Below are 17,018 nucleotides of genomic sequence, written 5' to 3'. Positions count from 1 at the left end.
CATGAGGTCTGCCCAAAAAACTTACGAATAAGGGAATTCAGAAGTTTAGCATATTGTCCCTTCCTTTTTTATACTCTGAGGGCTTCTTTCCTGTTTGAAGAGAAACAAATACAATTATCTACTCAATCACACTTTTCTTTTCTTTTTCTTTAACAGACACCAGCGCAGCCATGAGTTTGATATTTGTTACGGATGCAGGTACTAGTATATTTGTTTTCAATTACAATAGTAATAGACATTGTTGCTGTGCATCTGTGAATGATAAAGGATATGACAAAGCCAACAGAAATGTGAATCTGGAATTTTGTGTCTGCTGCTTACCTGCTTTAGAAACCACTTCTTACATATTATATTGCAGAATCTCAAGTAGATTCCCTTTTAAATTAATGACTTCCTAAGTGTTGAATAAATCTAGATTTTCTTTTCAGACATTAATAGTGTGAGCTTTCCCCTCTCAGATTAATAAATACAGCAGTATGGTCTTTGTGCTGTATGTTCTTCAAGTTTCCATTTAAGCTTCTATTAGTCTTTTTTTTTAATTTAAAAAAAAAAAAAAAAAGAATCAAAAGTCATTAAAGTTAAACAATAAGATGACAAAACATATCTTCCTGCCAGCTCTGTGCAGTGTAAAGTTGCATACAGACATGGCAGCCTTGCATAGGTTGCACGCTGCACTGCTCTTTACTTTCTAAATACCACATCCATTTAATTGCTGAGCATTTAGTGTATGTTAGCTTTTAATGTCACTAATAGTCTCAGTTAATTATATTGTGCATTTTAATTAACATGATGTTAAAACTCTTTAAAGGGATCGTAAACCCCAAAAATTTATTTTATGATTCAGATAGAACATACAATTTTAAACAACTTTCCAATTTAATTCTATTATAACATTTTCTTCATTCTCTTGTTATCCATTGCTGAAGGGACAACATTGCACTACTAACAGGAAGCTGAAAATATTTATTTAGCCAATCACAAGAGACAAATGTGTGCAGGCACCAATTAGCAGCAGCTCCCACTAGTGTATGATATGTGTATATTCATTTTTAACAAGGGATACCAAGAGAACGAAGCACACTTAAAAATAGAAGTAAATTTAAAAGTGTCTTAAAATAACATGCTCTATCTGAATCATGAAAGTTTAATTTTGACTTTCTTATCCTTTAAGTTGCAGAAACTGTTGATATTTTTCTTCTACACAATATGTAATGAGCACTGCAGCTAGAATGTATCAATCTAAGCATTTTAGATTCCAAAGAGTTGCATTCATTCCTTGTCTGTACCTACATAATTCTTTATATAAAGCTTTTACTTTTTGAACAATAGTTTACTTCAGAAGTGGAGTTTTAAGTATAGGATGTACCAGCTACTTTAAATTATAACTTAGTATAGCATTTAACATATATTAGCATGTTTTCATCTGAATGAGGATTATATAGAGATGCGATTTTAAAAAAGGGTTTAGTACTATTCATTAATGGGATACTAAACCCAATTTTTTTCTTTCATGATTCAGATAGAGCATGCAATTTTAAGCAAATTTCTAATTTACTCCTATTATCAATTTTTCTTTGTTCTCTTGCTATCGTTATTTAAAAAGCAGGAATGCAATCCTTAGGAGCCGGCCCATTTTAGGTTCAGCATCCTGGATAGCACTTGCTTAACCTAAGCTTTACATTCCTGCTTTTTAACCCCTTAATGACCGAGGACGTGCAGGGTACGTCCTCAAAAAAAAGGCAGTTAATGCCTGAGGACGTACCCTGCACGTCCTCGGTGTGGAAAGCAGCTGGAAGCGATCCTGCTCGCTTCCAGCTGCTTTCCGGTTATTGCAGTGATGCCTCGATATGGAGGCATCCTGCAATAACCATACATGGCCATCCGATGCAGAGAGAGCCACTCTGTGGCCCTCTCTGCACCGGACATCGATGGCCGGTATCGTTGGTGGGTGGGAGCCGAATTGGGAGGCGGGTGGGCGGCCATCGGTGTTGCGCGTGACGTCACGGGGGGCGGGATCGGGACCGTCGGGGGCGCGCACGGGCGCGCGCGCGTGCACGGGGGGTGGCGGGCGGGCGCGTGCACGGGGCGGGAGCGGGTGGGAACCTCTACACTACAGAAAAGTTAAAAAGTAAAAGTAAAAAAAAAATTTAATAAACTTTATTTTAAAAACCATCTAAGGGATCTGGAAGGGGTGGGGGTTGGTCTTGGGGGGGGGGGGGAAAGCTACACTACAGAAAAGGGACATATTTTATTTAAAAAAAAGCTTTTTTTCACTAAACTGGGTACTGGCAGACAGCTGCCAGTACCCAAGATGGCGCACATTAAGTCAGAGGGGGAGGGTTAGAGAGCTGTTTAGTGGGGGATCAGTGAGGTTGGGGGCTAAGGGGGATCCCTACACAGAAGCATATGTAAATATGCTAACAAAAAATGCACAAAAAAGCCCAAATATACCTTTTATTTTAGTACTGGCAGAGTTTCTGCCAGTACTTAAGATGGCGGGGACATTTGTGGGGTAGGGGAGGGAAGAGAGATGTTTGGGAGGGATCAGGGGGTCTGATGTTTCAGGTGGGAGGCTGATCTTTACACTAAAGCTAAAATTAACCCTGCAAGCTCCCTACAAGCTACCTAATTGACCCCTTCACTGCTAGCCATAATACACGTGTGATGCGCAGCGCCATTTAGCAGCATTCTAATTACCAAAAAGCAACTCCAAAGTCATATATGTCTGCTATTTCTGAACAAAGGGGATCCCAGAGAAGCATTTACAACCATTTGTGCCATAATTGCACAAGCTGTTTGTAAATTATTTCAGTGAGAAACCTAAAATTATGAAAAATTTTACGTTTTTTTTTAATTTGATCGCATTTGGCGGTGAAATGGTGGCATGAAATATACCAAAATGGGCCTAGATCAATACTTGGGGTTGTCTACTACACTACACTAAAGCTAAAATTACCCCAAAAAGCTCCTTACATGCTCCCTAATTAACCCCTTCACTGCTGGGCATAATACACGTGTGGTGCGCAGTGGCATTTAGCGGCCTTCTAATTACCAAAAAGCAATGCCAAAGCCATATATGTCTACTATTTCTGAACAAAGGGGATCCCAGAGAAGAATTTACAACCATTTATGCCATAATTGCACAAGCAGTATGTAAATAATTTCAGTGAGAAACTGAAAGTTTGTGAAAAAATTTGTGAAAAAGTGAACAATTTTTTGTATTTGATCGCATTTGGCGGTGAAATGGTGGCATTAAATATACCAAAATGGGCCTAGATCAATAATTTGGGATGTCTTCTAAAAAAAAATATATACATGTCAATGGATATTCAGGGATTCCTGAAAGATATTAGTGTTCTAATGTAACTAGCGTTAATTTTGAAAAAAAAATGGTTTGAAAATAGCAAAGTGCTACTTGTATTTATGGCCCTATAAGTTACAAAAAAAGCAAAGAAGATGTAAACATTGGGTATTTCTAAACTCAGGACAAAATTTAGAAACAATTTAGCATGGGTGTTTTTTGGTGGTTGTAGATATGTAACAGATTTTGGGGTTCAAAGTTAGAAAAAGTGTGTTTTTTTCCATTTTTCCTCATATTTTATAATTTTTTTTATAGTAAATGATAAGATATGATGAAAATAATGGTATTTTTAGAAAGTCCATTTAATGGCGAGAAAAACGGTATATAATATGTGTGGGTACAGTAAATGAGTAAGAGGAAAATTTCAGCTAAACACAAACACCGCAGAAATGTAAAAATAGCCTTGGTCCCAAACGGACAGAAAATGGAAAAGTGCTCTGGTCACTAAGGGGTTAAATAAATTAGAAAGTTGCTTAAAATTACATGCTCTATCTGAACCATTACATAAAAAAAATTGGGTTTAGTATCCCTTTAAGTAGAAACCATAACATACCATATAGTAACATTGAAAGTGGAATTAAACTAACTGATAACTTGCCTCTAACATTTTATTTGCACACATGTAATTTTAATTTTATCAGCTATTGCAAATAATAAGAATGAAATTTACTGGTGTCTTTGTATGTTCTTAGGTTGCACATCTGTGACAAGATTAGTCCTCTAGTGGCATAGAAGAGCTTCAGATTTATCAACATCTACAAATCCATCAAAGAAGTATTATTAGACTTGGAATATTAGCGTTATGCATAAAACTTTTGACTAATCCATTTATACTACTGGTTAGAAGAGTTCAATCAGGAATACATAATAGGTGATTAAAAATGGGTGCAACACAGTTTTGAAAAGAAGCATCAGGCACAATCCATGTGTCTCTGTAGGATTATATTAAGCTATCACCTAAGACCTTGTGTTTCAAAATGAACTCTGGAGACACCATTATAAGGCAAGAAGCTACCTCAAGATCTGGAGTGTCTGATAAAATACAAAGTAGATGGCGAGACGACAATTCACCTATTGTTACAATGAGCACTTTTGGAAGTCAAGAAGGAGAGAGGATACCACAAACTAACCCTGAGCACCTTGGAAATTTAACATCAGCACAGCATTTTAGTTCTTTGAAAGTGGCTTCTTCACAAAATGAAACTGTACAGCAAGTTTCAGAAAAGCAATACGCTACAAAGCGTGCTGGTTCTTATGCACATCGACATTCACTTTCCTTTCCTCAAAATACTCATCACCAACAAAGGTTAGTGCACAGCACCAAACCACACCAGAGCCTTGAAGGACATGCCTACCAGTTTCATAGTCAATTACAGCCTGTTGCCTCAGAGGACTTATACTCTTTCTCAATGCAAGGACACAGTACATCATTTTCCAGAAAAAAACTTTCAGGACTTCACTCAGCTTACAGTCAATATTCTCAAAAGTCCCTTGAACTTTCAGAAGACACTCACAAAAAGGAGCAAAAGCCTAAAAAGCCAGGCAAATATATATGTCCATACTGTACTAGGGCTTGTGCCAAACCTAGTGTGCTGAAAAAACATATTAGGTCTCACACCGGAGAACGTCCATACCCATGCATACCCTGTGGCTTCTCTTTCAAGACCAAGAGCAATTTATACAAACACCGGAAGTCACATGCCCATGCTATAAAAGCAGGACTAGTACCTTTTACAGACTCATCTGTTTCAAAATTAGATTTAGAGGCATCTTGTATTGATGTAGAAACAGAAATACATTCTGATGGGGAACAGAGCACTGACACAGATGAAGAGACATTGTTGCTTGAAGGCTCAGGAAAAATGAGCCCAATTCCACAAATCCCACTTGATGTAGCTGTCAGAGCTGGAGATGTTTTAGATCATGGTTTTCATACTTCCACTGAAGAATCATTAGGAGGTCCAATGAAAGTGCCAATATTAATAATTCCAAAGACTGGCATTCAGTTATCTGGAGAAAACCCTCATTTTATAGGATCAGACTTAATGCATAACCCAGCATTATCTGGTAAACCTGATGAGTCCCACACAATCAAACAAAAACTTGCACTTAGACTAACAGAAAAGAAAGGACAAGATTCTGAAAAATCATTAAACCTTCTGAGCCCACATAGTAAAGGTAGCACTGATTCAGGTTACTTTTCACGTTCAGAAAGTGCAGAGCAGACAATCAGTCCTCCAAACACCAATGCAACATCATATGAAGAAATAATCTTTGGCAAATACTGCAGACGCAGCCCAAGACCTGCAGTGCATTGTCAAGAAGCAATGGTAAACCCTTGTATGATTGAGGATCACATTAGTATGACAAAGAGAGAAGGCTTTGAACTTAGCAAATTCAGAAGTATGAAGACAAGCAGAATATCTGACATTAACACTTCTGAACTGCACAAATCCCATATTATTACAGAAAGTGAAATTAATATGTATCCAGAAATTCAGCATGGACAAGCAGTACTTTTAGATGCTTCTGGAGACACATCACCTCTTATAAGAAGCAACTCAATGCCAACATCCTCTGGAACTAATTTGAGCATCCCCCCTTCTTTAAGAGGAAGTCATTCATTTGATGAGCGCATGACAGGGTCAGATGATGTTTTTTATCCTGGCACTGGAGGCATGACTCATCAGAGGTTTCTAAGGAGACAGGGAGCCTTTGAACTACCATCAGTCTTGGAGTGCCAGTCTGATTTTGACCCATATACCAGGATGTCCAAATCTGCAGTTGCTGCATATAACAGGATAACAATGCATGAAAAAAACGTGTCATCAAAAGAAAAGAAAATGTCAGGTGGGGAGAGAATTATATTTGAATGTAATTTGCCAGGAATGCTTAATAAAAGGTGGGATGAATCTGAAGGTCACAAGCAGGGATTCAGAGAAACACATCTTATAAGTGGAATAAAACCTGTAGGAGAATCCTTTACAGATGTTACAGTGCCTCCATCTTCTAGAGGTGGTACAGTGGTTGAAAACAGAAAGCGCAGGAAGGAGAAGAGTGTTGGGGATGAAGAAGATATTCCAATGCTTTGCAGTGGGACATGTAGTTCAAGTGGCAGCTCAGCATTCTCAGATTGTGATACAAAATCTCAGATTCATGATACTGCCAGACCTGGATTTGCTGTTTCAGGGCAAGAGTATCCATACAGTGGGCCATCAGAACGTTTTGATGTAAACAGGCTTCAGCAACAATCAGGTAGTCCTGTGACTGTTTTAGATGAATCTCCAGGCATAGATCAAGAGAGAAATGTAGACTTTATAAATAGGAAACCACCAGGCAATGTTATTTCTGTAATTCAGCACACAAACTCATTAAGCAGACCTAACTCATTTGAAAGATCTGAATCTACAGAACTCCTTGCTTGCCAGTCAGATAAACCTTGTTCTCCTTCTGAAACATCTGATAGTGGAAATACAATGCCTTCAATGAGTCCAGACTGGAGTCAGCTAGTAGAAAATACTGAATCTACAGGAAGAACATCTTCATCTCAGCAGCCTCAACAGTCATCCTATCACATGCCTCATAGATTGGTTCGCCAACACAATATCACAGTTCCTGAGATACGAGTAACAGAGGAGCCAGACAAACCAGATAAAGAACCAGAAGTTCCAGCTAAAGAACCTGAAAAACTACCAGAGGAATTTCAGTGGCCCCAAAGAAGTGAAACACTTTCTCAACTCCCTGCAGAGAAACTTCCACCAAAAAAGAAACGTCTTCGCTTGGCTGACATGGAGAATTCATCTGGGGAATCTAGTTTTGAGTCAACTTGTACAAGTCTTTCACGTAGCCCAAGTCAGGAGAGTAATTTGTCTCACAGCTCTAGTTTTTCAATGTCATTTGACAGAGAAGAAATGATAAAATCTGTAACACCCAACAGGCAAGATGATATGGGAAGACAAGCAGAGTTTTTGACTGTTCCTCCTGGATCTTATTCTCTCTCTGTACCTGGCCATCATCATCAAAAAGAAATGAGACGCTCCTCATCAGAGCAGATACCATGTCCACTTCTCACTGAAATACCAGAAATTCGAAGCAAATCTTTTGACTATGGAAACCTAACTCATGCATCAATTGCTGGGGCTACCACCACAACTCTGTCTCCTGCACGTGAAAGGAAAAAATGTTTTCTCGTCCGACAGGCATCTTTTAGTGGTTTCCCTGAAAATACACAACAAGAGCAAGAACAAACTGGTAGTCAAGAACAATCGGACCAGATACATACCAGTCGCAAGTTAGCTTGGCATCATTCCCCATCGTCTTCACTGTCAAGTTCTACAAGCCTTCATTCTGAGGATACTGGTACTGCAGTTATTGGTAGCTCTTCTCAACAAACCAGTACGTCATCTCACTATTCACAACAGTCAGCTGGCAGCCATGATATATTAAGAAATCCTTTAGTCCATCAATCATCATATTTATCCAAGAGACATCTAGCAGAACAACATGGATTTTCACATACCGAGAAGATTTTATTTCCATCTGTGCATAATGCATTACCTTATACCTCAGTTTGCATGGCTCCTCTACCTAATCACCCTCCTCTTCTATGGCCATCTTGTGTAGATCCATTGCAGATACATTTCCAACATCATTACCAACAGTTGCACAAATCATATTTCAAGCAGTCAGAATTGCACCCAGCCTATTATCTGGATCGGGCTCAGGATCATACTGGAAGCAAATCTCTAAGTTACTTGCATGATGTGGAAAAGGATTACCCGCCATACATAGAACAATCAATGCAGAAATCTAAAAACATGCTTTCAAAACTACAGAGAGATCATAGTGGGGGATCAAGTGACTCTAACGCTGACCAACACCTTCAGTCAGTTTCCTCCTCCCACCATGTTAGATCTCTTCAACCTTTGCCAGGAACTGTTGTTCCAGTCAGGATTCAGACTCATGTGCCATCTTATGGAAGTATAATGTATACCAGCATTTCACAAATTATTGTCACTCATGCCCAAAGCAAAAACTCATCAATTGTAATTTGTAAAGTGGACGGAAGTACATCACAAAGAACACTTTCAACAAATGCATCCATGAGAGGTTTGGGATTAAACATAGACACACTAGGGCCATGTGGTGGGTTAGAACAATATCCCTTGTGGAAAGTGCCCCAAACATTACCACTTGGTTTGGAAACTGCAATTCCATTGTGTTTGGCTTCTAGCTCTGATAATTCATCCACTTTTGGAGTAGGTAAACGCATGCTTTCTCCAGCAAGCAGCTTAGAGCTGTTTATAGAAACCAAACAACAAAAAAGAGTGAAGGAAGAAAAAATGTATGGACAAATTGTTAAAGAATTAAGCGCAGTTGAGCTGACTAATTCAGACATAAAAAAAGATTTATCACGGACATCAAAACATCAGCTAGTTAGGCAAGGTCGCACTACTGAGCAAAAAGATAGCCTTTCTTCACCCTCTTCATCATCAAACTCACCACTCAATAACTTGACTAGCACTGAGCCTTATGAGTCTAAGAGTCCAGGAACAGAAAATCTTCTGCCAGAGTTAAAGTCCAGTGACACACCGGAAGGCCGGATGTCACCTGATGATTTTTATGATGAGGAAACTGCCTCAGATATGAGCCTGAGCCCACAGAGGACTCCAAGTGAGGAAGATTCTCTCAACACCCAAAAGCCATCCATAAACATTTTAATGCACATGTCAGCTACTCCTAGTGAAATAGAGGGAGCACCTAATATTGTTGTAAAAGATGGAACAGAACCTCATCAAGCTCTTCAATTTCCAAGCTTGCGCACTACTACCACTGTAAGCTGGTGTTTCCTAAATTATGCAAAACCTAGCCATTTGCAACAAACATCTGTAAAGTCGTCTGTCTATGCTTCATGGTGTATCAGTTCTTGCAATCTCAATCCTTCAGGACTCAGTACCAGACTCTCATTAGCACTTTTAAGATCCAAACAGAAGGATAATGTTGAAATATATACTATGGCAGCCATGCATAGATCTGGAGCTGGTAAACTGACCTCATCAAGTATATGGAAACAGCAGTTTGCAAAGGTAAAACAATGTAATGCAACTCACAAATGTATTAAATTGTCTATGTGAAACATTACATATGTACAAATAAGCAATACATATAAACGTCCCATAAACCACTCATTAGACATGTTGGTCGATAGTTATGAAAAATGTATAATTTGAGTTTTATAAGAAGGTATAAGGAATACACTAGATTTAACACAAACTATACCTTTATTAATTAATAATTTTAAAATTAAGATGTTTCATTAAATTAAATATGTATGTTTCCATTTTTCCTTCACACTGTGTCTATCTAGACCAGGAATCAGGAACCTTGGCACTCCTGATGTTTCAGAAATACATTAACCATGATGCTTAGGCAATCTGTATTATTTAAATTAGTTAATTGTCAACTTACAAATATATTACTGTTGTCAGACTCAATAGTCATGAATTGTTGGAAACTATGGAACTCGATTTTTAAAGATTAATTTGGTGTTCTTATTTAAAATAATTTTATATGCATATATTTATAAATTTCACTGTAAAAGTTTGCGAGTAAACGATAAAATCACTGCTTTTCAGACATACAGTAAAAGAATTCCATTTTGATGTATTTATTACAAAATCACAATTTATGATCTACAATAATGAAATAAATAAATATCATTACTGACCTTAGATTCCAATTAGGGCTTCAAATTATGTAACATGAAAATTAGTAACTTTTTGCTGCCTATATAGTTCCAAAAAGGGAAATGTTTATTGAAACTGATATTCTGATAGATGCATGTTGTGAATAAATGGAGAATTCTCTTATCTTGACTCCAGCAGCACTCATATGGTTCTTTAATAGAGGGCTTGCCAAAAAAGAAATAAATGGTTTAAGACCCCACCTTTTACAGATGGTTACAGACTCCTTCTTCTCTACCTACCGCAGACTTTCTTATTTTATTTTGTTCTTAAGATAGGATGGGCAAAGATTGTTAGTCTGAAATGATGTCTAACTTGTAACATAGGTTACTTTCTTTTTTCTTCACATATTCAGCTGATGTTTTTTTATTATTTCTGAGATCTTTTTTTATAACGTACTATTGTAGCTTTGAAGTAGATACTGATGTTAAAAGCCATTCTTGGCTTGTGTACATGAACCACTACTCATTATGACGGAGGCATTCAGTATATTGAGATGAACACTGTTCTCGCCTATGGGTTAGCTTCTTTAGTCTAGCTATTCGATAATATTGTAATACTTTCTGTATTAATTTTTTTCTGTTCCATGCTTTATGTTTGGATTAATATTTTCTATTTTCATAGGAACCATATACTTAACTAATATGTATTTGCATAGTCTTACTCCTCAATCTGGGCGAGTGCAAATTAAGCTGTGAATGCACCATTTTTACTAAAGCTTTCTATTCACCCACATGTTAACTATTGTTTGGCACTAAGTTGCATTAAGGATACTGTTTTGGTTTTAGTAAAAGGCAAAAAAAAATAAATAAATAGAAAGAGTCTTAAAGTGATGGTAAATCTGAGAGTTTTAAAACGCTAGGATTTACCATCACTAAAAATAAATTGGAGTTTCTCCAACATTGGTGTGTCCGGTCCACGGCGTCATCCTTACTTGTGGGATATCTCTTCCCCAACAGGAAATGGCAAAGAGTCCCAGCAAAGCTGGCCATATAGTCCCTCCTAGGCTCCGCCCACCCCAGTCATTCTCTTTGCCGTTGCACAGGCAACATCTCCACGGAGATGGTTAAGAGTTTTTTGGTGTTTAAATGTAGTTTTTATTCTTCTATCAAGTGTTTGTTATTTTAAAATAGTGCTGGTATGTACTATTTACTCTGAAACAGAAAAGGATGAAGATTTCTGTTTGTGAGAGGAAGATGATTTTAGCAGACAGTAACTAAAATCGATTGCTGTTTCCACATAGGACTGTTGAGATGAAGTAACTTCAGTTGGGGGAAACAGTTAGCAGACTTTTCTGCTTAAGGTATGACTAGCCATATTTCTAACAAGACCATGTAATGCTGGAAGGCTGTAAATTTCCCCTCATGGGGACCGGTAAGCCATTTTCTTAGTCAAACAAACAGAATAAAGGGCTTAATATGGGCTAAAAAACTGGTAGACATTTTTATGGGCTAAATCGATTGCTTTATTTGGGCATTTTATTCATATTTATGCTGACAATTCGCATTTATAAACTTGGGGAACGTTTATTAAACGGCAGGCACTATGTTAGACACCTTTTCCAGTCAGGGTGCCTTCCTAGTTGTAGACTGAGCCTCATTTTCGCGCCATTACTGCGCAGTTGTTTTTTGAGAGCAGGGCATGCAGATGCATGTGTGAGGATCTGAAATTTGCTGGAAAAGCTTCTAGAAGGAAAGGGCCACGCCCTTCCACAAGATAGGCCTTTCAAGGCCAAAAATAAGTCTAATTTTCGTTCCTTTCGCAATTTCAGGAACGGACCGGCCTCTAATTCTGCATCCTCTAAGCAAGAGGGTAATGCCTCACAACCCAAACCAGCCTGGAAACCGATGCAAGGCTGGAACAAGGGTAAGCAGGCCAAGAAGCCTGCCGCTGCTAACAAAACAGCATGAAGGAGTAGCCCCCGATCCGGGACCGGATCTAGTGGGGGGCAGACTCTCTATCTTTGCTCAGGCTTGGGCAAGAGATGTTCAGGATCCCTGGGCGCTAGAAATAGTTTCTCAGGGTTATCTCCTGGAATTCAGGGAACTACCCCCAAGGGGAAGGTTCCATATGTCTCACTTATCCTCAAACCAAATAAAGAGACAGGCGTTCTTACATTGTGTAGAAGACCTGTTAAAGATGGGAGTGATACACCCAGTTCCAATAAAGGAACAAGGAATGGGATTTTATTCCAATCTGTTCGTAGTTCCCAAAAAAGAGGGAACTTTCAGACCAATTTTGGATTTGAAGATCCTAAACAAATTTCTCAGGGTACCATCGTTCAAGATGGAAACCATTCGAACGATTCTACCCACTATCCAGGAAAGTCAATTTATAGCTACCGTGGATCTAAAGGATGCGTACCTACATATTTCTATCCACAAAGAACATCATCAGTTCTTAAGGTTCGCTTTTCTGGACAAGCATTACCAGTTTGTGGCCCTCCCATTCGGGTTAGCCACTGCTCCAAGGATTTTCACAAAGGTACTATGGTCCCTTCTAGCGGTTCTAAGACCGAGGGGCATTGCAGTAGTACCTTACTTGGACGACATTCTAATACAAGCGTCGTCCCTGTCAAAAGCAAAGGCTCATACAAACATCGTTCTGGCCTTTCTCAGATCACACGGATGGAAGGTGAACATAGAAAAAAGTTCTCTGTCTCCGTCGACAAGAGTTCCCTTCTTGGGAACAATAATAGATTCCTTAGAAATGAGGATTTTTCTGACAGAGGTCAGAAAGTCAAAACTTCTAAGCTCTTGTCAAGTTTTTCATTCTGTTCCTCGTCCTTCCATAGCGCAGTGCATGGAAGTAGTAGGGTTGATGGTTGCAGCAATGGACATAGTTCCTTTTGCACAAATTCATCTAAGACCATTACAACTGTGCATGCTCAAACAGTGGAATGGGGACTATACAGACTTGTCTCCAATGATTCAAGTAGATCAGAAGACCAGAGATTCACTCCGTTGGTGGCTGACCCTGGACCATCTGTCCCAGGGAATGAGCTTCCGCAGACCAGAGTGGGTCATTGTCACGACCGACTCCAGTCTAGTGGGCTGGGGCGCGGTCTGGGAATCCCTGAAAGCTCAGGGTCTATGGTCTCGGGAAGAGTCTCTTCTCCCGATAAACATTCTGGAACTGAGAGCGATATTCAATGCTCTCAGGGCTTGGCCTCAACTAGCAAAGGCCAGATTCATAAGGTTCCAATCAGACAACATGACGACCGTTGCGTATATCAATCGTCAGGGGGGAACAAGGAGTTCCCTGGCGATGAAAGAAGTGACCAAAATAATTCAATGGGCGGAGGATCACTCCTGCCACCTGTCTGCGATCCACATCCCAGGTGTGGAAAACTGGGAGGCGGATTTTCTGAGTCGTCAGACATTCCATCCGGGGGAGTGGGAACTCCATCCGGAGATCTTTGCCCAAATAACTCAATTATGGGGCATTCCAGACATGGATCTGATGGCGTCTCGTCAGAACTTCAAGGTTCCTTGCTACGGGTCCAGATCCAGGGATCCCAAGGCGACTCTAGTAGATGCACTAGTAGCACCTTGGACCTTCAACCTAGCTTATGTATTTCCACCGTTTCCTCTCATTCCCAGGCTGGTAGCCAGGATCAATCAGGAGAGGGCCTCGGTGATCTTGATAGCTCCTGCGTGACCACGCAGGACTTGGTATGCAGACCTGGTGAATATGTCATCGGTTCCACCATGGAAGCTACCTTTGAGACAGGACCTTCTTGTTCAGGGTCCATTCGAACATCCAAATCTGGTCTCCCTCCAGCTGACGGCTTGGAGATTGAACGCTTGATTCTATCGAAGCGTGGGTTTTCAGATTCTGTGATAGATACTCTGGTTCAGGCCAGAAAACCGGTAACTAGAAAGATTTACCATAAAATATGGAAAAGATATATCTGTTGGTGTGAATCCAAAGGATTCCCATGGAATAAGATAAAAATTCCTAAGATTCTCTCCTTTCTACAAGAAGGTTTGGAGAAAGGATTATCTGCAAGTTCTCTAAAGGGACAGATCTCTGCTTTATCTGTCTTACTACACAAAAGACTGGCAGCTGTGCCAGATGTTCAAGCATTTGTTCAGGCTCTGGTTAGGATCAAGCCTGTTTACAGACCTTTGACTCCTCCCTGGAGTCTAAATCTAGTTCTTTCAGTTCTTCAAGGGGTTCCGTTTGAACCTTTACATTCCATAGATATTAAGTTACTATCTTGGAAAGTTTTGTTTTTGGTTGCAATTTCTTCTGCTAGAAGAGTTTCAGAGTTATCTGCTCTGCAGTGTTCTCCGCCCTATCTGGTGTTCCATGCAGATAAGGTGGTTTTGCGTACTAAGCCTGGTTTTCTTCCTAAGGTTGTTTCTAACAAAAATATTAACCAGGAGATAGTTGTACCTTCTTTATGTCCGAATCCAGTTTCAAAGAAGGAAAGTTTGTTACACAATTTGGACGTAGTCCGTGCTCTAAAATTCTATTTAGAGGCTACAAAAGATTTCAGACAAACATCTTCCTTGTTTGTTGTTTATTCTGGTAAAAGGAGAGGTCAAAAAGCGACTTCTACCTCTCTTTCCTTTCGGCTTAAAAGCATCATCCAATTGGCTTATGAGACTGCCGGATGGCAGCCTCCTGAAAGAATCACAGCTCAATCCACTAGGGCTGTGGCTTCCACATGGGCAATCAAGAACGAGGCTTCTGTTGACCAGATATGTAAGGCAGCGACTTGGTCTTCACTGCACACTTTTGCCAAATTTTACAAATTTGATACGTTTGCTTCTTCGGAGGCTATTTTTGGGAGAAAGGTTTTGCAAGCTGTGGTGCCTTCCGTTTAGGTAACCTGATTTGCTCCCTCCCTTCATCCGTGTCCTAAAGCTTTGGTATTGGTTCCCACAAGTAAGGATGACGCCATGGACCGGACACACCAATGTTGGAGAAAACAGAATTTATGCTTACCTGATAAATTACTTTCTCCAACGGTGTGTCCGGTCCACGGCCCGCCCTGGTTTTTTAATCAGGTCTGATGAATTATTTTCTCTAACTACAGTCACCACGGTACCATATGGTTTCTCCTATATATATTTCCTCCTGTCCGTCGGTCGAATGACTGGGGTGGGCGGAGCCTAGGAGGGACTATATGGCCAGCTTTGCTGGGACTCTTTGCCATTTCCTGTTGGGGAAGAGATATCCCACAAGTAAGGATGACGCCGTGGACCGGACACACCGTTGGAGAAAGTAATTTATCAGGTAAGCATAAATTCTGTTCTCATTGATCACTTATTAAAAAAAAGGTGCTAAACTCACCCTTTCTGTGCCGCGGCTCCTCGCTAAGTCAGAGCCTCCGGGAACCCATGGCACCGTGCTTGTCATCTGACAGTGTTCATCTGTATGCTAGCTTGTCTATTAGTTTAGAGCTGGAAATATGACATCATTGGCCATGGGCAGCTCGAGGCTCTGACTTTAGCGAGATACCACAGCATAGAAAGGGTGAGGTTTTTTTTAATAAGTGATCGGAAGGTGCAGCCATTTCACTAGTAAAGTTCTTCTGCACAGTTGTGCAATCCTTTTTTATATCATATACTGGGAGGCACTTAACATTTCCATTGACATAGGAACCAAAGCACTGCCTTTATATGTTTTACAAAATTATATTCCATCAATCCATAATTCCCAAGTAAATTATATAATTATATAACTGAACAGCATTTTTGTACAAAACATGGGTTATAATCAATAAATCTTTTTTTCATTTTGGGACTGAACATCAATGAATTATTTGTATACATGTATAGGTCTTGTACAGCAATATTCAGTTTTAGAAATCCGGCAGTTTCTTTCCCTTCTCTGAGACTTATTAAGTAAAACACTATTTTACTTAATATGTCTTGTTTAAGTTGTCTGTTTGAATTATTCATCTTACTTGCCTAGCGTCCCCCCCTAACATTCCACAGGATGATGCACAGATTTAGTAGTGCTCAATAAGATTTCAGTGTTCTGATCTCTAGCAGGAATCTCTGTAGAACAGAACTGCATTCTGCATCTACACAGACCTTCGGGTCTTCTCTTTTTAATCTTTTTTTTTTTTTAAATGAATTTATCCAGGAAAAAAATTATTATTATTTTTTTTATATGTCTCCACATTCATTTTCTTCTCTGCTGATATTTTTCTTTTTACAGAAATACAATGAAGGCTGTATGTTGACAATGACTATTGGTTTAACTTTTTCAAATAATTAGTTTACTTTAGAAAAATGTAACTAACAATTAATCCACAAAACCTCTTGTAGACTTCACTGGTTAATTTTGAAGAAGAAAACGTCTTGATAAGCTTTTCTAAATTATTTGAATATGTAGTGCTTTGTATTGGCAGTTATACAATAAAAAAATAGGCAGTTTCTATTTCTTTGTTTCTGACAGAATTGTTTCTTCTTAAGGTTTGTTTGATGCAGCAATATGATAATGTTCTCACATGTTCATATAACATTACAACATAGATATACATACCTAAGTGGGGGAAAAACCTGTATTCTTTCATAATTGTTCAAATCATCTTGTTAGTGCTACAAGGCTGAGCCAAATTGAAACTGGAAATTAAACCAAACTTACCATCATTTCCATACCAAGCTTCCATCCCTATCCTCTTCCCTATTATATAAAATAAGAATGTGGAGGGGTCTTATTACCATCAGGAAAGAACGGACCCTAAGGCTTTGGGTTTTCTGTCTTGTCCTTTCGTAAACAACCATATTGGTTCAAGAGTGCTACAGGGACACTAGCCAGGGTATTTAAATTACATTATATTTATAGTTGATTTCCATTTTATCTCTGCAAAAGTGTATTATTCATGTAGGAGACTGAATATCTACACATAATAAAGGTATAGTATACATTTTGGCAAACAATATTATAAATAT

The 17,018-nt window shown here is 39.1% G+C and overlaps 1 protein-coding gene across 1 annotated transcript in view; it reads left to right on the top strand.

Annotated features, from left to right (window-relative positions):
• The first annotated feature begins 4,053 nt into the window (after nt 1-4,053).
• Nucleotides 4,054-17,018, top strand: part of HIVEP2 (HIVEP zinc finger 2) — a 60,357-nt gene continuing 47,392 nt past the window's right edge. The window contains exon 1 of the mRNA XM_053710639.1: nt 4,054-9,447. Within this exon, the coding sequence (XP_053566614.1) occupies nt 4,339-9,447 (5,109 nt within the window). The 5' untranslated portion in view covers nt 4,054-4,338. The remainder of the gene's footprint in view (nt 9,448-17,018) is intronic.

The sequence above is a fragment of the Bombina bombina genome, chromosome 4, assembly GCF_027579735.1.
Source record: "Bombina bombina isolate aBomBom1 chromosome 4, aBomBom1.pri, whole genome shotgun sequence".
NCBI lineage: Eukaryota > Metazoa > Chordata > Amphibia > Anura > Bombinatoridae > Bombina > Bombina bombina.
Note: the sequence above shows the minus strand (reverse complement) of the source record. Positions and strands in the feature narration are given on the sequence as shown.